Genomic DNA, 20,764 nt, shown 5'->3' on the forward strand with positions numbered 1-20,764 from the left:
GGGAGGAGCTCACATGCCGCGGAACGGCTGGGCCCGTGAGCCATGGCCACTGAGCCTGCGCGTCCGGAGCCTGTGCTGCGCAACGGGAGAGGCCACAGCGGTGAGAGGCCCGCGTACCGCCAAAAAAAAAAAAAAAAAAAAAAAAATCATTAAACTATAATTTGTATTTTATAAATCTTTTACATTTGTTATATTTCACAATTTAAGAAATGGTATTTTTTTTTTAAAAAAGGAACACCAAACTGTGAATAAAATGCCTAGGTTCTGGGAAGAACAAGTTGTTTTTGTTTTTGCAGTCTTTCTCACCAAAGCATAGCACAGAATCCAGATGCACCTACATAGTAATTTAATGCCCCTATTCTTAAACCAGAGTTAAACATGAATTTTCTATTTTTCTAGTTTAAACATTTAGCTAGTTGTTTTTTTTGTTTTTGTTTTTTTATGGAAGTAACATTGATTTATAACATAACATATACTGAGCCTTCACCAGTTGCCAGGCACTGTGCTAAGTGCTTTACTGTACTTGACTCTCTTGCTTCTCACAACAACCACACAGGTAGGTACTGTGATCAACTCCAGTCTACAGATGGAAACGCTGAGGCACAGAGAGGCTAAGAAACTTAGCCAAGGTCACACAGCTAGCAATCCAGCAGAGCTGGGATTCAGACTAGGGTCAGTGTACCCCAGGGGCAAAAACCTTAACCACTGGCCCACACTGCCTCCCAGGTCCGACCTCACCTGCCTGCTGAAATAACGGCCACCTAGTCACAACGCTCTGCAAAGTTTACGGTTGACAGGGTGTAGAGGCCACGTAGTATGTTAGGGAAGAATACGGTCAGACAGATATGGGTTCAAATCTAAACCCAGAGTTTATTACCTGTATAACTAGTCATTTCTCTCTCCCCTGAAAAACGAGAATGGTACCCGGCCAGCTTTGTTGCCCAGACAAGTAAGGGAGACATTATTTGCCGGGTATCAGGCACACAGTAGACACACAATAGATGATCACCTCTAGAATAAAGATGCTAATCTTTGGCGGCTCATAGCTTATGAAATAGACAAGGCCTATAGTGTCACCATCCCCACTGAACAGATGGGACGTCTGGCTCAGTTCTCATGCCTCCGAGCAGTGAGGAGTCCCAGAGGGTCCACGGGTCCCTAGCCGCCCCCGCCCTGTTGAATTCTTCGGGTCGGGCTTCTGGATGTGGCCGCCGGCCCCCACTTGGCGCCCGGCGCAGGAATGCGGGGCCTGAATGGTGGCGAAGATGGGGCGCTGACGCTGAGGCTTTTCCGCTCCAGCTGCGCAGACCGGCGACACAGCAAATTCCGTGGCCACACCTGGTCTTGCAGCTGTCCGGGCTGGACGGAGAGGTGGATTTCCCAGTCCTCCGGCCGCCGGCCCCGGAGGGTACGGCCTTGACCCCTGGTAGCCTTGGGCCAGGATGGCTGGGCCAGGGCACAGGAGCACCGGGCGCCCCCTCGGGGTTGAGCGCACCGGATCAGCCCCACCGTCCAGGTACTCCCCTTCACCTGGCCTTTTTGGAAGGGGGCTAGTCCTCTCTGACACCCAGGAGGATGAGGGGCTCCCTGGGTCAGAATGCTTACTGGGGGGCAGAGGACAGAGAGGGACCCCTCAGGAACATCCCTCTGGTTTTGGGGTTCTGGGGGTCCATGGGAAACCAGCTCCTAGGAGGTCACCCTGGGGTGAGGCGCTTTCATCTCCCTGAAGGGCTAAGCCATGGTCTACTTTCCCTGCTCCCTCCCATCTGCCATCCCCTACCCCCAGTAGGGCAACAGGACTGGGCACAGGGCAAAGCAAAGGAGAATCTGAGGTCCTCACCAGCTCTGCAGCTGGTGTGGCGTTCAAGGCCTCCAGGCTGCAAAAACGGTCTCTGCTCACCTCTGCTCCCATCTCTGGACCACCTCTTACACTTCTGTCCCTTCTAGTCTTCCCTAATCTGTCTTTTCTCAGTTCTGCAAATGAACCAAATGCCCTCCAGCCTCAGAGCCTTTGCCCATGCTGTCCCCTCTCCGTGTACTGCCGTCCCTCTTGGCTCTCCCCTATGTTCCAAATTCACCCTCCCCCCATTGTTCTGTTTTCTGCTTAATCATCACATATTACTAATACTATGACTAACGGAGTATCTTGAAAATTCTTGGGCCATGGCTCTCCCACATGAAGGTTAGAATCAGCTTGCCAATTTCCTCTGAAAACTTGGCTGGAATTTTCATTGGGATCGTATCAAATCTAAGATTAATCTGGTGAGAATTGACAACACATGCAAGTTTACTAATAATGACACGATGTGAGTCATCGAGGATACAGAGACCAGTCACACAGCTCCTTCCCTCAATAAGCTTGTCTGCTCATGGTCTTCTTTTTTATTTTATTTCATTTCATGTGAGAAGATCTTATTGGGCTCATTTCACAGATCAGGAAACTGAGGCTCAGAGAAAGTACATGACGTGCCCTAGGTCCTATGGTGAGGAAGTGGTGGGCCAAGACTCACGAATCTGCCCAAGTCAATTCGGTTTATGGGTTTGGTTTGTGTGTGCCTCTGTGTGTTTGCATGTAAGGTGTGTTTCCACGCACCCAGAGTGGAACAGCATCTATATTTACAGATGGAGGTGCTGTGGGTTGAGTGGGAGTGCAGGCATGTCTGCTCTATTGGGCTGTGACTTCTGTTTGTGTTGACGTTGGGGTCTTTGGCAATGTGTGTACAGTGTTGGGGGTTTTAGTGGGTGTATTGGGTATAATATTTATGTGTATTGGGTAGAAAGTGTGTGTCAGGGAGACAAAAAATGGGATATTTCTGTTGGTGTGTGTGTTTTTTCTTATGTAAGACTTTAATTTGATACTTGTTGAAAGAACTCTTTTAAATTAAACTAAGACTTTTAAAACCATCTATACCTCTAAATTTTTATTAAGGTATAACTTAAAGTGCCCAAATCTTAAGTGTACAGCTAGATGAATTTTTATACACATGCACCCATGTAATCACCACTTGGATCAAAATGTAAATGATAGAGCACCCTCAGTTAGAACTTCCTCATGCCCCTCCCTCAGTCAGTACCCCTCAAAGTAGCCACTGCTCTGACTTTCACCATGTAAATTAGTTTTGCCTGTTCCTGAGTATCTTGTCAATAGAGTCACACAGTGTTTGCTTGGGGAGGTTAGTAGCTAACACTAAACAAACTTGCTTTGTGTGCTGACACTTCCCGTATCTCACTGAATTTATCATAATAGCCACATAATGTAGTGCCTGTTTATTGTTCCCACTATACAGATGAGGAAACTGAGGCTCAGGGAGAGCTCACGACTTGCCTTGGGTCACCCAGAGCAGGGTCACCAGTCCAATGACACAGCTCTGGTCCTTGCCCACTACTAGACCATCCTGCCTCCCTCTGGGTAACCTGCCAAAGAGGTGACATGGCTTATTGGATGCAGAGAGAGCAGGAGTCAGACCTGGGAGCTCAAAAGTGCTTCTGGGTGTGCTTTATTTATTTTCCGAGGAGTCGGTGTCTCTGAATCTGTTGTGAGATCTCTCCAACTCCCCATTGCTGGATCAGGAACCACTCACCACCCGCAGCCCAGCCACTGTAGTGCTGCAGAGACACACCAACCACAGGGCTGGCTCCGAGAGTTATTTGCTGGGTGACTGTGAGGAAGTTGCCTCCTTTTTTGAACCTCACATCCTTAACTGTCGAAAGAAGGTTAAAATCCTCATGCAGGGTTATGGTGGTAACAGATGGAAGGTACGATGGTATAAATTACCACAGCTGTTATTTTTTTAAAAGCCTTCTTATTGCAAAATAAAACATAAATACAGAAAGTCACATAAAACAAACATGGGACCCAATAAGGCAAACCACTTGTAACCACCAGTTAGATCAAGAAATAGAAGCCCCTTAAATATTCCACCCCAATCACAGCTTGACTTTTATAGTATTTCTGTGTCTCTTTTTAGTTTTATCACCCAAGTGTGCATCTCTAAACAGTCAAGTCCGTAAAAAAAATTGCCCATATATAAAAAATGTATATCTTTTGAGTCTCTACTGATTTCCTCCTCCATTATGTTTTGGAAGGGTCTGGAGCATTTGACTGAAGAGGTTTTTTTTTGTTTTTTGGGTTTTTTTTAATACGTTTATTTATTTTGGGCTGCATTGGGTCTTCGTTGCTGCTCGCGGACTTTCTCTAGTTGCGGCGAGTGGGGGCTACTCTTTGTTGCGGTGTGTGGGCTTCTCATTGCGGTGGCTTCTCTTGTTGCGGAGCACGGGCTCTAGGCACGCAGACTTCAGTAGTTGTGGCACGCGGGCTCAGTAGTTGTGGCTCACGGGCTCTAGAGCACAGGCTCAGTAGTTGTGGAGCACGGGCTTAGTTGCACCGCGGCATGTGGGGTCTTCCTGGACCAGGGTTCGAACCCGTGTCCCCTGCATTGGCAGGCGAATTCTTAACCACTGCCCCACCAGAGAAGTCCTGAAGAGCTTTGAAGAGTCTGGATCACCACTATTATTTTTCACATGTGTACCCCTCCCTCCAGTTCCTTCACTCCCTTGTTTGTATTTGGAGTGACATAGACCTGGGTTGCAGTTCTGAGTCTGCCAGTTGCTGTGTGACCTTGGACAAGTCACTCACCCACTCTGAACCTCTTTCTCAACTGGCAAATGAAGGGGTGACCCTGAAGATCTCTAAGGGCCTTCCAACTTTCTCAGCCTCCTTGCTCAAGCAGCAGGCTCCTGCCCCACAGTTTCTTCTTTTTTTTATCTCTCTCTTTTTAAATTATATCTGATGTACAATATTATATAAGTTACAGGTGTACAATAAAGTGATTCACAATTTATAAAGGTTATACTCCATTTATAGTTATTATAAAATATTGGCTATATTCCCTGTGCTGTTCTGATAAGAACAGCACAGGTTGTTCTTAAAAGCAACTTTACTGGGTGAAAAGAATACTGGGATAAGAATCAGAGACCTGGCATTAGAATCCAGTTTCCACTGGAACTAGCTGTGGGAACTTGGGTGAGGTACTTAACCTCACTGAGTTTCCACTTCCTCGTCTGTTGAATGGAGATCCTGATACCTAATCCATAAAACTGGAGCAAAACTTATATGAGATCATACCCTTACAATATTTAGTGCCTGGCACCTAGTATGTGCTAAATAAATGTTAACTGCTATTGTTGTTGTCATTATTTTTAGCTATTATTATAACTAACATTTATTGACTGCTTACTCAGACTTTGTGTTAAGTGTATTAATTCACTGAATCCTCAAAACAATGCCACGAGGCAGCCCTATTTTATAGATGAGAAACCAAGGCACAGAAAGGTTAAGTAACTTGCTCACGGTCACACAGCTAGTGAGCCATGAACCTAGGCTGTCTGGATCCAAAGCCAGCAGTGTTAGTCACTGAGATATACTGCCTCAAATACTACTGCTATCTAGAAGAATTTCCCCTTCGCTTGCCCAAGACCAGAGAGAATTCCAGTAGAGGTAAGGATGAAGCAATAGCTGAATCCAGTGTGAGATTCTCCAGGGGTGAGAAAAGTTCTTACCCCGAAATGAGATCCCAGCCCAGGGCATTAATCTGGGCCATCCCAGATTATTTCCCGCCTCCACCCCTAACATTTTTATCCACAGGCAGCCTGCCGAAGTGAACCTGGGAACAGGCTTAGTCAACGAGGACAGCAGGGAAGGTCCTACCTGGTGGAACGGCCAGGGATTTCGCTGTGTGTTTGCCACCAGTGCGATTTTCTGGGTTTCCCTGGATGTGTGAATACATGGGGTAGGAGATGGTGATTTTGTATATGTGGTTGGACTGTGAGGCTGTGCCTTCCTCAGATGTCTGTCTGTCTGTCTGTCTCTGTGGAGAGGCAATGGGACCAGCTTGGCCCACCCCACTTCTGCCACCCACTGTGGCCAGCAGCTCACCTCTGTGTGCCTGTTTCCTCACGTATAGAAAAATGGTTATGATGACAATGATAGTACCGACCTGATAGTGTTGTTCTGAAGACTGAATGGCCTCATTCCAGGTAAAGTGCCTGAAACGGTTCAGAGCACCGAGATAAGAACAAATACAGCTTGTATATGTTAATATGATTAAATGTGTAAAGGGTGGGTTTCTGTATATTTATGCAAGTGCACCTGAGGGCATCTATCAGAAAGGATCTGAGGGGCTAGGGGAGCCAGCTGTCTCTGTGATTTGTGGGAGGAGGGTATGCGTGTGCGAGTGTGTGCATGTGTGTGTGGTGTGTGCACGGTGGATGCGTGTGTATGCTGTAAGTGGGCGAGAATGTTCACTGCCAGAACCCTATTTACCAGACAAACTCCAGGCCCTAGGACAAATCACTGAGGCTCTGTGTCCCCACCTGTCCACGGGCGGGGTTGCGGCCTCACAGGCAGCTGTGAGGACCAAGTGAGTCATGGATGTAACGCTCTGGACCATTGCAAGTGCCGGCGACATGGGAGAGGTCCGTACGAAGTGCTCTGAGAAAGCGGGGCATCATCGGGACGCTCCTGGGTCGTTAGTGCCAAAGCCGTTTGTTTCTGCCTCCTCTGGGCTGCAGAGCTCCCTCTGGTAGGTCGTGGATCCCAGCCCACCACAGGCAGAAAAGCCCTCAGTCCAGTTGCTTCAATGGCCCAGAGAAGGTTAGGAACTTGCCCCAGGACACCCAGCATACTGGAGGCAGAGAAGGGCTAGATTGGAGCCGGTGCCTCTTTGTCCTTCTGGCGTGATGAGAAAGCCGTGTAGAGGTCAGGGTCAGCACTTCCCAGCCCCCCTGCCTCTGTCTGCCCCACTTTCCCAGCACCCAGCAGTCAGCCTGGGCCGGGGGAAGCTGCCCCAGCGTGAAGGTGTGTGCTTTGGCAGCAGGCACTGTCTGGGCCGCCAAGGCTGAGGTCGGGCGGCTGCCTGAGACAGGAATTCCATGTGTCTGGGGAGGACCCCACTCCAGTAGCCCGGTCCCAGCCCCCAGCCCTGCATCGCCACCTGGACCAGGGCTCTGCTTGGCACCCGGAGACTGGGTTCTGCCTGGGAATTCTCCAAGGTCTCTGGAAGAGGAGGCTGAAGGATTACAAGTGCTTCAACTTTGGGTTTTTTTTATGTAACATCTTCCTTGTAAATCTGTCCATTCCCATCGCAAAAGCGTCACTTGTTATTTGTGGAGAATACAAGTAATCAGAGAAGAGAAAATGAAACTCTCAACACCGGAGTACAGCAATTCAGAGACCAAAGGGGCTCTGTCAACACACACACACACACACACACACACACACACACACACCTGCATGTTCATGCGTGTATCTATGCACACATGCATGTGACATAGAAACCATCATAAGCATGCCCTTGCACGTGTGTGCTTGCACACTTATAACATACAAGCACATGCATACTCGTGTGAGTACACACAGGTACAGGCATCTGCATGGTCATGTATGTATCTGTACACCTACATGTGACACACGAGCCCTCATGTTTATGTGTATGTCCACGTGTGCTTGCACACCTATAACAAACACACACTCTCACAAGTACACATGTGCACACAAGCACATGCGCGTGCACACACACTTAAAGAGCAACACTCAGTGCTCCACCAATGTGAGTTCATCTAATCCCGGCACCAGTGCTATAAGGTAGGTACCATTACTTCTCCCAGTTTACAGATAGGGTACAAATGGTTAAGTAATCTGCCCAAGGACACCCAGTTAGTGAGCATAAAAAGAAATTTTAAAAAGCATTTTTTAAAAAGAACAACAAAAAAAAACCCAAAAACAAAATAATGGGGATTTGAACCCAGATCCATGGCCTTAATTAATTAGGCTGCATGGTGCTGTTTGAGTGGCATCGCGGGGAATATTCCCATAGGGTTTTTTTCCCTATGCATCTAAATTCGGTTTGGTTACAGAAATGACATCCTTTTTACATCCTAGCAGGACCCTGGGGTCAGACTTGGATTTGAATCCTGGCTCCACTGCAGACAGGCTGGCTTGACTTTGGGCTGCTCTTTCACCTCTTTGGGGATCAGTTCTGCATCTGTAAAATGGAGAGCGATCGTATCTGCTTCTGAGGGTTGGCTGAGCACGTGTGTCAAGCTCAGCCAGGCTCATTAGATGAGGCCATACGAAAACTGCCAACTCTGGGGCTGGAGGGCTTTGTGGGGAAAACAGTCAGAAAATACTCTCTGGGTGCAAGATGGCCATAATATGTTAGGGTCTGGAAGGCAGAGAGCAGCCTCTGGATCTGGGGTCTCCGGAGGGGAGGTGGTATTTTGTCCTGGAATCCCTGCCATGACTGCATCCCGGTCCTGACCAGCAGCTCAGCCCCAGCCCTGCACATTCCAGGTGGAACAGCAGAAGAGAGAGGGCGGGAGAGAAAAGCCCACAGACCGGCAGGCGGAGCCTCCTGGCCAAGTCTGGCCCAGCTGGAAGGGGAGGGGGCTGTGGAGCTGGGACGTCAGATGCCATCACCTCCTGGGGGACCTTTAAAGTCGCTGTGCTGCCAGACGGGCCAGGGTGTCTGCAGCGGTTCTCTGCCTCCTCAGCCGCCTCCTGCCACCCGCCTGGGCTGCCCATCCTGGGTACGCGCCCCTGGAGAGCCTGGTGCCTCGTCTCCGGATGCCTCTCTCTGGCTCTCTTCTCTTTTCTCTCCATTTTTTCTGTTCTGTTTTTCCCCTTTCTCTCGTTTTACCTCTCTTTCTGCCTCTCCCATGTTTTTTCTCTTTTTGCCCCCGTCATTGTCTCTCATTCTCTCTTGTATCTACCTTTTTCTTTCTTTCATGCCTTTTCTCTGTATCTCTTTTTGTCAATCACCTTTTCTTCTCCCTCATTTTCTTTTCTGTTTCTCATTTTACTTTCTTTCTGCTTCTTTCTGTCTTGCTCTCAATCCCGAAATTGCAGCAACCCAGGGACAAGAGTGTCCTCCACTGTACCTTGGGAAAGGTGGGCGCTGCCCCTCTGAGGGCACCAACGGAGCCCACTTCCAGTAAGATTGGTGAAGAGGGTGTCCAGGCTGGGGAGGACTGGGGTCTGCCTCCTGGGCTGGTGGAACAAAACCCTGGCTTTGAAGTGGCAGCATCATCTCACCCCAGGGCCTGGTCCAGATTTAGCCACTATCTGGGCATCTCTTCCCATTGCCCCATCCACTTAGTCCACTGGGGTGGGAAGAATGGGGTGTTGCGCCCCCTGGACGAGAGCCGAGTCAGGAGGTCTTTGCCAAGTTCCCAGTAGATAGCATCCTCTGGGGTGGTAATGCTAGAGAGCACTCAGGGTTTGGTGCCCTCATGACCACCTCCTCCAGGCAGCCGGCTCTGACTGCACAAGGCCAGACGTGTGACCCTTCCAGCCAGCTATGCCCCTGCTGCCTGGCACCGTGGGCCTGGCAGGCCTGTTCTTCTGGGCAGGCCAGACAATGAACGCCTTGATGATGCCCAATGCCACCCTGGCACTGGCCCAGACCGAGGGCACAGCTGTGCGACCCCTGACTGGCCTGGGGGTGCCCCGGTACCGGCGGAAGCGCCACATCTCTGCCCGGGACATGAGTGCCTTATTGGATTATCACAACCACATCCGGGCCAGTGTGCACCCACCTGCTGCCAACATGGAGTATATGGTGAGTTCCCATGCCCTCCCAGTGCCTCCCCCAGCAAACGTCAGTCCACTCAGTGTGTCCTGGAAAGACTGGACCATTCACGAGCCTCGCCTCACTAACTAGTATCTGGGCATCTGGGCCCTGTGGAATGGGCAGGAATTCGTCTGCCCATTTTACAGATGAGAAAACTAAGGTGGTTATATAAGTCCTTTCTGCAGGCAGGAGCAGAGGACTGTGACTTATGGAGCATCTCCTGTGCGCCAGGCACTTACGTGTCACCCTCTTCCTTCAAGGTGGGAATTATCTCCATTTTCCAAATAAAGAAATCAAGATGCAGAGAATTAGTTTGCTGAAGGTCACCCAGGTGGGATTGCATCCCAGGTCTGCCAGCTGCTAAAGCTGTCTTAACTAACACAATACCTTTTCCAAGAATTCTGGCTTCCAGCCAGGGAGCCGCAGGGGGCGGGTGGCTGGAGCTTTCCCTGCCATTGTCTCTTTGCCCCAGGGGTTTAATGGACACACCCAAACTGTCCTCAGCAAGCCTGTGGAGGTAGAATTTGGAGAGATGGGATCTGGTACCTGGGGTGGGAGTGGGGGGGTCTCAGGCTGAGGAGAAACAACAGCTGACCAGCAGAGGCAGCTGGGATGTCTTCCTTCAAAGAGGCAGGGTGGGGGGCTCTCACCCCAGCGCCCCACAAGCCAGACTCCGGAGGGGAGGAGGGAACCTTTCTCTTTATCGCAGCCCCTCCCCCAGGACCATTGTCCCAAACCAGCCTGGAGAGATAGGCTTCCAATCCAGCCACAGATTACTTTAGGCAAAGGGATTGTTGGCCTGCCCCCTCTAAGACAAATACCTACTCCCTCAACAGCCTGCAAATGCTTATACTTTTGCAGTGTGTCCATTCACTTACGTACCAGCTCCTGCTTGGAGCCAGGCACCACGCTAAGCCTCGTGGACGCTGCCGAGCACAGGATGGACAAGGTCTCGTCCCTCACAGAGCTTCCATTTTAGTGGGGATGATAGAAAACAAAGATCAGCCACAAAATTTACGTGTAAGACGACATCAGGTCGCAATGAGGTGTTGGGAGGGGCGGGGATAGGAGCCCAAATGGCAGGCAGCTCGCGGTGGGGGAGCCATTTATTTGTTCATTAACTGACTCATCCATTGATTAACACAGTGACTGGCACGTAGAAGGCCTTCTAGTTTTCAAACAATGACACATTTATTGAGCACCAGCCTGTGTGCGAGGCCCTCCCCACAACAGGTGTTTAATTATTGCATGCTTTGTAGGACAGAGAGAGCTAGACAGCTCACCAGGGGCCCGAGGAGTGTCAGTGAGTGTGGGTTTGATGTTTGCATGCCCTTACCTCAGTTCACCCCTTTGTGGCACGAAGGAAACATTCCTTGCTTTCCCTAAAAATGGATGAGTCCAACATCTCTGGGCAGATGTCTGGACCCCTCTTTGGGGATCCCCATTGCTTCACTAGCTATCTTCAGCCCACAGGACCAGTATCTGGCTAAACGTCCCTTGCTTAAGGAGCCCTTTCCCTCCCTGGCTCCAAGAAAGACCAGGTCCCGTTTCACATTCTCACACCCGCCAACTGTAATGATTGTTTAACATCTCATTTCCTTGTTAGACTGTGAGTCCTTGTTCAATATTTGCTGAATGAACAGATGAACCGAATAAAAGAATAATATCTCAGAATCCCAGGAAGTCAGAGTGGAAGGGAACTAGTATTATTTTTTGAAGTGATGCTTTTTCAAGTTATAAGAGTTGGAGCATTCAGAGATTGGAAAATTAAGAAGCTGTTATGAAGGATGAGGACGGTATTCTCTATGTACTGATGTGGAAGCATCATTAAGGTAACCCATCTGGTTAAGTGAAACAAGCGAGGGGCCAAATAGAATGCCTGGAGTCCTGCCATTTGTCAAAAAAATTCATATATATATAATTATTGTATGTATGTAATATATAATTATTTCATGTATATACCATATAAGATATATAATTACATATATAAATATATACGTGCATATATAATATACTTACAGGTGTAGAATATTTCTGGAACAGGACACAAGAAGCTCACAGTGACTGTTGCCTCCAGGGTCAGGGTGGCTGGAGGGACTAGTGTAGGATGGGGATGAAAGACTCTCCACTTTTCCTCCTTCAAACATCTTACATATTAAATTTGTTCATGTTTTCACTATTAAAAAAAGAACCTTTTGAATTAAAAAATTTTATTGTTTAAATAAACACATTGGGGACTTCCCTGGCGGCGCAGTGGATAAGAATCCGCCTGCCAATGCAGGGGACACGGGTTCGAGCCCTGGTCTGGGGACTAAGATCCCACATGCCACGGAGCAACTAAGCTCGTGGACCACAACTACTGAGCCCGTGCGCCACAACTACTGAAGCCCACACGCCTAGAGCCCGTGCTCCGCAACAAGAGAAGCCACCGCAATGAGAAGCCCGTGCACTGCAAGGAAGAGTAGCTCCCACTCGATGCAACTATAGAAAGCTCGCACGCAGCAACAAAGACCCAACGCAGCCAAAAATAAATAAAATTAAATCTTTTAAAAAATAAATAAATAAACACATTGAAAAAAATACAATAAATAAAATTAAAAATCCATTCTCTTCCCATCACTCTGGGCTGAGTCACTTCTAGGGACTGCTGGGAACTCCTAGACCAATACCCTGGGACCCCGCTCGGAGCAGAGAGCCCCAAGCTTGAAGTCCAGTGAAGGAAAAAGGGCATTGGACTAGGAGTCAGAGACCTAGGTGTGGATCTCGGCTCTGGTATGGACTTGCCGTTGACCTTGAAGTCGTAGGCCTTCTCTGGGCCTCAGTGTTCTAATTTATCAAGTGGATTTGTTGCAGGGTTCCAAAGGAGATGGGGAGTCAACGTACCATGTATACGTGCATGTCTAGACACTGTTGAAATGATGGTGTTTGTTCCCCCGGGGAATTTCATGACCTTTATTTTTCCCAGGTCTGGGACGAGCGGCTGGCCAGGTCCGCTGAAGCCTGGGCCACCCAGTGCATTTGGGCCCACGGGCCCTCACAGCTGTTGAGATACGTGGGCCAGAACCTCTCCATCCATTCTGGCCGGTGAGTGAACCTCTGCCCTTCCTTCACTCCATCACTCAACAAGATCACTGAGCACGCTGATGGCAGAGTGACTTTTATTCTATCTTCTCCGCCTCTGCAGGTACCGCTCTGTGGTGGATCTCGTGAAGTCTTGGTCTGAGGAGAAGCGGCATTACTTGTTTCCGGCCCCGAAGGACTGTACCCCGCGCTGCCCCTGGCGCTGCAGTGGCCCTGTGTGCTCTCACTATACCCAGGTACTCCTTTGTTGGGATGTAAGGCTGATGAGAGAACAAATCCTCTACCTTAGAAGAAAACGAATGTGGTGGGACAGCAATTAGAAATAAAACAGAGGCCCTTAACAGACTTCCTTTTACATAACAAGCCTGTTCCTGGTAAGTTGTGTGTACATTGAATTGAGCTGAACCAGATCTTGTTTTGAGGATCTTAGATCGGCAGACCATATTGTTTGACCCCAAAACGGAGATGTGTGGTCTGACAAGTTCAAGACTGCCTTTGATTTCAATAGGTCCAAACATTTTCTAGTATTTTTTATTTTCTAAGGCTCCTGTGTCTTAAAAAAAGAAACGCCAAATAAGATTACAAAAGATTGTAGTATATTTTGAGTGCTAATATTGAAGTTGTTACCACTTATTATACATAAAAATACAATGCAGTATCATGTTGCAAGAAATAGGACCAGAAGTTTTCAATGGTAGGAAAAATGTCTGCTTTCAGGCCTGCCAATCTCTCTGTGACTCATCTGCAGTAAATGTCAAAAACTGAAATTTGAGACCCCCTAGGAAATGTGAGGCCTAAACCAAATGTCCTTCCTGACATCCATGAAATATTATTACCTCCATTTTACCAAAGGAGAAACCAGGCACAGAGTGGTTAAGTGACTTGGTCAAAGTCACACAGCTAGTGATATTGAGATTCTGATCCAAGGCTGTTTAACTCCAAAGTTTGTGTTTTAACTTCCAGCATGACAATGATTTTCAAATATTGGTCACTAGGGGGAAAAAAAGAAAGAAAGAAATCTAATTGAAAGGTATAGAACATATTAGCATATATCATTCTATATGATAAGATTAAATATTGGCTCATAAAACTTTTGTTCAAATTGTTTGAGGAGGGGTAAGGGTGTGTGTATGTGTGTGTGTATGTGTGTGTGTGTGTTGGTACACTGGGTAACAATATGTAACTGTATTCCTTACTGTTGGTTATAGTGGAAAAAATCTTGAGAAACATTATAGTACAATATGCCTCTAGTCCCCTCACCCTGAGACAGGGGCCTCCCCCAGGAAAACCTTATCTAATGCATCCACCCTGACAGAGCAAACCCAAGAACGTTTCAGCCCCAAGTCCTTCTCACAGCCTCCTTTGTCCTTGTCCCTCCTCAGATGGTGTGGGCATCTTCCAACCGGCTGGGCTGTGCCATCCACACCTGTGGCAGCATCCATGTCTTGGGCAGCACCTGGCACCAGGCTGTGTACCTGGTCTGCAACTACGCCATTAAGTGAGTGCAGCTCTGAGGCAGAGGGGGCTCTGGGGCAGGAGGGTGGACCCTGAGGTGGAGTGGGCAGGATTCTCAGAAATGGAAGACATACAGGACACCCTGCTTTCCTCCGTTCTAAATAACCTGAACACCGGGTTTTAGAGTCAATCAAGAATCCTTTTTCTTTACCCAAGTTTCTGAATCGATTGGGAGATAGACGGAGGACCAAGGCAGGTGCATAAGCAGTGTCCCTGATGAAGCCAACAGTGGAGAATGTGGCTTAGGTCTGCCAGCCAAGTGGGCTTGCAAATATCTCACTGTTGAATTAGACCTTCATATCCATTGACAGGCAACATTGGCCAACCATAGGCCTCTTCTAAGTGCAGTGCCAGCCCCTGAAAGCTTCCCACAAGAAATAGAGCAACCAAGAATACATGCTCCCTACAGGCAGGCAGGTCCCATAGGAAAGAAAGGAAGGACGCAATGAGCATGCTCAGCTGCTCTTTCCAGACTCTCCAGTCAGCTTGGTGGGAGAGAGGTCAAGAGTGGTCTTCATATGCTATTCTCCTGGAAACACAGAGAAAGGCGGATAGGAGTTCCCATCCAATGTATAGTACACAAACTTGCAACAGATTCTCATACAAAACAGATTACAGACTCTCATACACAAACGGGAACAAATTCTAAGTAAACATGATATTCAGAGTTTCAAGATTACATAGTCATAACTGCCTTTTGCTCTCACGTAGCTCTTGATCATTTACAATACACTTTTCCCTTATTATCTCATTGAAGAGATGAAAGAGAGAAAGAAGGAAAAAGGGAAGGACACTGGGAAAATATTTACCCTTTTTACAGATTAAGACATTGAGGATCAGAGAGGTTAAGTAATTTACCAAAAGTCACAAAGCCAATAAGTAGCAGAGCTGTTTGAAACACAAGTCTTTTGATTTCATATTCTATCTACTGTACTATCCTGATGTTCTGGAAGTTATTGGTAGCCCAAACTCAGACTCTCAAGTCAAGATATTTGTTAGATGGAGACATCTATTGACAAAATGTCATAATGCAGCCCAGCTTTCTCAGATATGGAAAAACGCAACAAAGCAAATTCCATCACACACAGCTTAAGGAACTGTTCCAATTTGCTGACATATTGAATTTTTGAAACATTGACTATTAACCATATAGTTGTTAAGATTTTTAGGCTCTGGAGTCAAGACTGTCAGAGTTCAGATTTGTGATTCAACTTCTCCATGCCTGTTTTTCATCTACAAAATGGGAGTAAAATGGTTTCTACTTATAGAATTGTTGAGAGAATTAAGTGAGCTGACCCAGGTAATGTCCCCAGGCTCATAATAATTTTGGAATACATGTTGGTTCTTATTCTTATTACTAGACCTGGGTTTGGTTCTCAGCTCTACTATGTACACACTGAGGACTTTGGATACGTCATTTCATCTCCTTGGATCTCAGTCTCCTCTTTTAAAATAGGGCTAATGCTACCTGGCTCACAGAGGATCTTGGTACATAGTTGCCCATAGTACATGTTAAATAAATAGTGGCCAGGATTATAACTAGGTTATAAACTCTTTGAGGGCAGGAAATAGACCTGATTCATTTTGGTATCCTTTTACTACAGTGATTTCAAACCTTTGTTCTTTTAAGCAGAACTCTTTTCTAAGTGGTTAAATTAAACAAAAAAAGAATGACTTTTATTCCATCACCCCTGGTGTCTCCACCACCCACGTTCCCTGCCCCCAAACTTCCAGGAACACCTTTTTTTTTTTCCTGTTGGAAAAACTGGTAGCGTTTGATATATTTATTTATTATTGTTTAAAATTTTATTACATTTTATACTGATGTACCTGCTATAAAATTCAGTGGGTATGAAAACAGGTAAACACAGAATGTTGTCTCCCTCCCCTGCCCACACTTCCCCTCTGTAAGTTTCTTGCATAACCTTCTGGAGATCTTTTATGTACTTACAAACATGCATATGTTTTCGCTCCGGGAGCACCTTTTGAAAATGGTGGACTCACAGCATCTGGCCCAAGTCCTGATGCCCACTAGATGCTCTGGAAGTGTTTGTTGAATGAATGAATGAATGAACCCATATGAAACCAGAAATGCATACTTTTCTAAGCACTTTGGCTGACTTTACTTACAGTCATTCAACAATCACTTTTGGGGGAAAAAGATTCCATTTCTGTCCACAAGGAGTGTTTGTTTATTGTGTGAGAAAATAAGGCACTGGGACTTGAAAGGTAACTAACACTACAGGCCAGTGGTGAGATTATTAGGTAGCTCTTAGCAAGAACTGGGGGAGTGATTTTAGGCTTTGAGAAGACAAAGAGGGGGGAAAAGAGAAATCTGTGGGCTGGGACGGAGAAGCGAGTTGTGGAAAGATGAGGTGTGTAAGCTGCATCCACTTGCTGCTGGAGCAGTCTGGAAGGCCTGACTGAAAGCTGTAGACGTGATTCATAAGCTAGGGGCCAGCAAACTACAGCCCACAGCCCAAATCTGGCCTCCTGCCTATTTTCATAAATAAAGTTTTATTGAAACACAGCTACGATATTTGTTTACGTACCGTCTAGGGCTGCTTTCATGCAATAAAGACATTTGGCCTCCAAAGCCTAAAATATTTACTCTCTGGCCCTTTACATTGCCAACCCCTGCACAGGCAATGGGGAGCCACTGAAAGTTCTTGAGCAGGAGAATGATTATGATGAAGGTTTGTTCTTTTTTTTTAAACAGCTTTACTGAGATATAATTTACATACCATATAACTTACCCATTTGAAGTGTCCAACTCAATGGGTTTTGGGTATATTACGTTATTCATTTTTTCAATCGTGGTAAAATATATGTAACAAAAATTTGCCATTTTAACCATTTTTAAGTATACAGCTCAGTGGCATTAATCACTATTTCCAAAATGTTTTCATCACTCCAAAGAGAAAATCTGTAACCTTAAAGCAATGGCTCTCTACCCTCCTCCTCCCTAAAGGCTGTGGTTCATTGAGAGGATTAACTCCGGAGCAGGTAGGATGGATTTGGGATAAGGCCATTGAAGAAATAAATGTACAGCAGTGGCCACAAAGAGGCTTCATGGGCATGTCCCCCATGAGTGAATTATACTCAGTATCTAATTATTCTAGTTCTCATTTGCATACCACCTTATAAGTTACAAAGTGTTTTCACATCATTTTTATGGACACCATTTCATTTATTTATATTATTCAGAGGACAAAATCAAGGCTCAAGAAATGAGGTCGTTTATTCCGTCACCAACTGGCAGGTGGCAGAATCCAGGACCAGAACTCAGATCTGCCCACTGGGGAGGGGAGGGGGGTGTTTGTGCTGGGAGGTGAGGGTGGGGTGGAAGGAATAAGAAAATCAGCATGTCCTGGGGAGTCACTAATCTGCCAGGTGAGGTGCCAGAGGCATGCGCACATAGCTCCATTATTTGGTCTGCTGCTGCATCCCTGTGTGGGAGGCAAGTCTTCTGCTGGTTTTACAGATGAAGACACTGAGGCTTGCAGGTGTGACTTGGTCACAGGGCCAGACAGTGGCAGTGCTGAGATTTGGGAACCTCTGTGAAGGCGACTCCATGCAACTGTCCCCCGACCCCGCCTCCCTGGGACCTCTTCTCTTCCAGGGGCAACTGGATCGGCGAGGCACCATACAAGAAGGGGAGGCCGTGTTCTGCCTGCCCTCCCAGCTACCAAGGCAGCTGCAACAGCAACATGTGCTTCTAGGGACTCAAATCCAACAGGCTCCCGTGGTTCTGAATTTTCCCTGGTCTCTGGCAGGGCTCCAGCCGGGCCTGACCCTCCAAGAGTCCCTTCCCAAAGATCGGGTCAAGCGATTTTTTTTTTTTTCGATTTTTTTTTTTTAAGGACATGAGTTGGGCTTACTTCACCAGTCTGAATTTTCCCTGCTGATTCCATTTCCTAAATGTCCAGCATGGGCCGGAAGAAAACAACCTGCTTGCCTTCCGTCTTACCTGTTACATCTTTTTTTTCCTCCGGCCTCCGGGAAAGAGGCCTCCATCTTTAATTGACTCAGTCCTCCCAGAGCCAGGGCTGGAAGGAGAAGTGGCAGCAGTTTTGTGACTCTCAGGCCGCCAATCCACAAGCCTTTGTCCATCCAATAAAAGGTATTTATTAAATAATCTTTATCCTGAAACCTACCTTCATTCACCCAATAATAGCCAACCAGCTTCTGGGCAGCCTTTGAGGACCTGTGGTCTCCCTCTCTAAGATGGGACCATTTCAGCTCCAAGCTTTTAAAAAATAACTGAAATTAGCATATGGACACCCCACCCACGGTGTATGTTACTGGAGCCACCGCAGGGTCCAGGCACCCCTTTTACAGATGGGCATACTGAGGCTTAGTGAACGGGTGTGACTTACTGAGAGCTGCACAGCTTGTCCTTGTCCACGAAAGCACCCAGGTTTAAGCTCAGGCTCTGACAATCCCTTCAGGCTGTTCCAGACCCCTCTCTGAATGTCAGAACTGAGAGGCTAACGCCAAAGCTGGTCTAAGGGAACTCCCTCTTTCAGCGTTTTATTCTTCCTGCCACTCTCTCTGCCTTGGTGTCTCTCTTTCACCTACTTGTCTCTCTTTCTCTCACCCTCCTTATTTCTCCCATGGACTCTCATTCTCATTCCCAGAAACCATTTCCCCTCTCCCCACCCCACCCCACCCAGTTATCATAACACACAGAAGTCCTTTTGTCTTTAGAGATAGTAAAATCTCTCTCAGACCTTGCCCTCCAGCTGGGGCCCACTCCCTGCCTGGCTGGAGAGAGCTCCATTCAAAGACCTGGATGGAAAACAGGCCCCCTTCCCCCAGAGTCCCTACATTGTCAACGGAGTGGGCTTTCTTCCCTCTTGGTCATTCCCACCTGGGCTACGTCTTATGCGTATCAACACCACCTCCCTCCGCCCTCAATAAAGTCCTTTGAGATCCCGTGCAATGGCTCTTTCTGGTCCCTGTCTCAGCTCTCAGGAGGGTCAAAAGAGAGAGGGAAATGGAGTAGGGGAAAACCAGCTGAAGAGGAAGGCCAGGGGAGGGGCTAACAGCCCCTCAGCCCCTCCTTTGCACCAGGTACATCAGCTAGATCACACGTGCATGTGTCTGTATTATCACTCCATTTTTACAACTAAGAAAAATGAGGCTTAGCAGAAGTGCCCAGCAGTGAAATAAAAACAAGGACGCTGTTCTGAGTTCATTATTCTTAGATTATATCCCGCCTGCATTTTTGGGGGGGGGGTATTAAAATGTCCTTTCATTTATTACACAATGGTGATAATAAATGTTAGATTTCCTAAAAAATTATTAACATACTTATATTGGACGGGGGGGGGGGGGGCAGCGGAAACGGCTTGCCAACCCTATGTAAAATTCCCAAAATGTTCAGGAAATTTAAGTGGCATGTGACCCTCTGGATTCAATGGCATGTATAGTGTCACATAGGTAGTAAGGAGCAGACATGGGATCTGATTTCAGCTCCATCCAACCTCAATGCCTGTGCTGTTTTGAGGGTCCCACGTTACCTTCCTGTGTCCTGAGTATCAGGATAACGAGAATAATGACCACTGGCATTTACGAGCTGCTGAGTACACTCTTAATCTCATTGAATTATCACTGCTATCCTAGGTGATAGGTACTGATCCCATCCCCATTTTACAGACATAAAAACTGAGGCCATAGAAGCTGGGTTTGAATATGCTCTGTATGACTCCAATGCCCAATGTCATAACCCATTCACTCTCCTGCCTCTCAGCTAAGAAGGGAGAAACCCAGGGATTGGACAACAGTAGAGACGATGAAGCAAAAAGTGCCATTGGGAATTCCAGATGACCTCCCAGTTTCCCCCTTTTCTGAAACTGTCTCTGAGAAGAGCCCGGGTCAAGGAGAAATGAACCAGGTGGGGAGGCTTGTGTTTGCCGTGCCTTGGACCCTGCAGACCTGGGGGCGAGGACTCAGGTAGTTTCCTGGCTTGGTTAAGCTGCTGTTCCAACTGAAGTCGGGAATTTTTTTTTTTTTTTTTTTGGCTGCATTGGGTCTTCATTGCTGTGCATGGCTTTCTCTAGTTGAGGCGAGCAGGGGCTACTCTTTGTTGCGGTGTACGGGCTTCTCACTGCGGTGGCTTCTCTAGTTGTGGAGCACGGGCTCTAGGTGCACGGGCTTCAGTAGTTGTGGCACACAGGCTCAGTAGTTGTGGCGCATGGACTTAGTTGCTCTGCGGCATGTGGCATCTTCCCAGACCAGGGCTCGAACCCATGTCCCCTGCATTGACAGGCAGATTCTTAACCACTGTGCCACCAGGAAAGTCCACCAGGAAACTTTTGCTGCAAGAAATCTGAAACAGCTTTCAAACTTATGTAATATTTTATGTTTTTTGAAGCTCTTCATCCCCCAATCCCATCTGATTTCTCATTTGCTCATACATTCACCAACCAAGAGGGTTAAGAGCATGGACTCTGGAGCCAGACTGCCTCGGCACAAATTTAACTCAGTGGCCAAGTGTGCTGGCATAAGTCAAGATCTTAGTGCCTCAGTCTCAC

The 20,764-nt window shown here is 47.3% G+C and overlaps 1 protein-coding gene across 1 annotated transcript; it reads left to right on the forward strand.

Annotated features, from left to right (window-relative positions):
• Nucleotides 1-9,356: 9,356 nt before the first annotated feature.
• On the forward strand, nt 9,357-18,321 carry R3HDML (R3H domain containing like). Its single transcript, XM_067705185.1, has 5 exons — nt 9,357-9,617; nt 12,595-12,713; nt 12,814-12,946; nt 14,093-14,208; nt 17,848-18,321. Exons 1-5 carry the CDS (start codon nt 9,357-9,359, stop codon nt 17,945-17,947), a joined length of 729 nt encoding a protein of 242 aa, XP_067561286.1. The 3' UTR covers nt 17,948-18,321.
• Nucleotides 18,322-20,764: the final 2,443 nt, after the last annotated feature.

Source organism: Pseudorca crassidens, chromosome 15 (genome assembly GCF_039906515.1).
Source record: "Pseudorca crassidens isolate mPseCra1 chromosome 15, mPseCra1.hap1, whole genome shotgun sequence".
NCBI classification, from domain to species: domain Eukaryota; kingdom Metazoa; phylum Chordata; class Mammalia; order Artiodactyla; family Delphinidae; genus Pseudorca; species Pseudorca crassidens.

What these genes read in the sequence shown, in the direction of transcription:
- R3HDML (XM_067705185.1), top strand. Translation starts at nt 9,357, where the DNA reads ATGCCCCTGCTGCCTGGCACCGTGGGCCTGGCAGGCCTGTTCTTCTGG. An exon ending in CTCTCCATCCATTCTGGCCG is followed by an intron (nt 12,714 to 12,813) that starts GTGAGTGAACCT and finishes CCGCCTCTGCAG; the next exon opens with GTACCGCTCTGTGGTGGATC. An exon ending in TGTGCTCTCACTATACCCAG is followed by an intron (nt 12,947 to 14,092) that starts GTACTCCTTTGT and finishes GTCCCTCCTCAG; the next exon opens with ATGGTGTGGGCATCTTCCAA.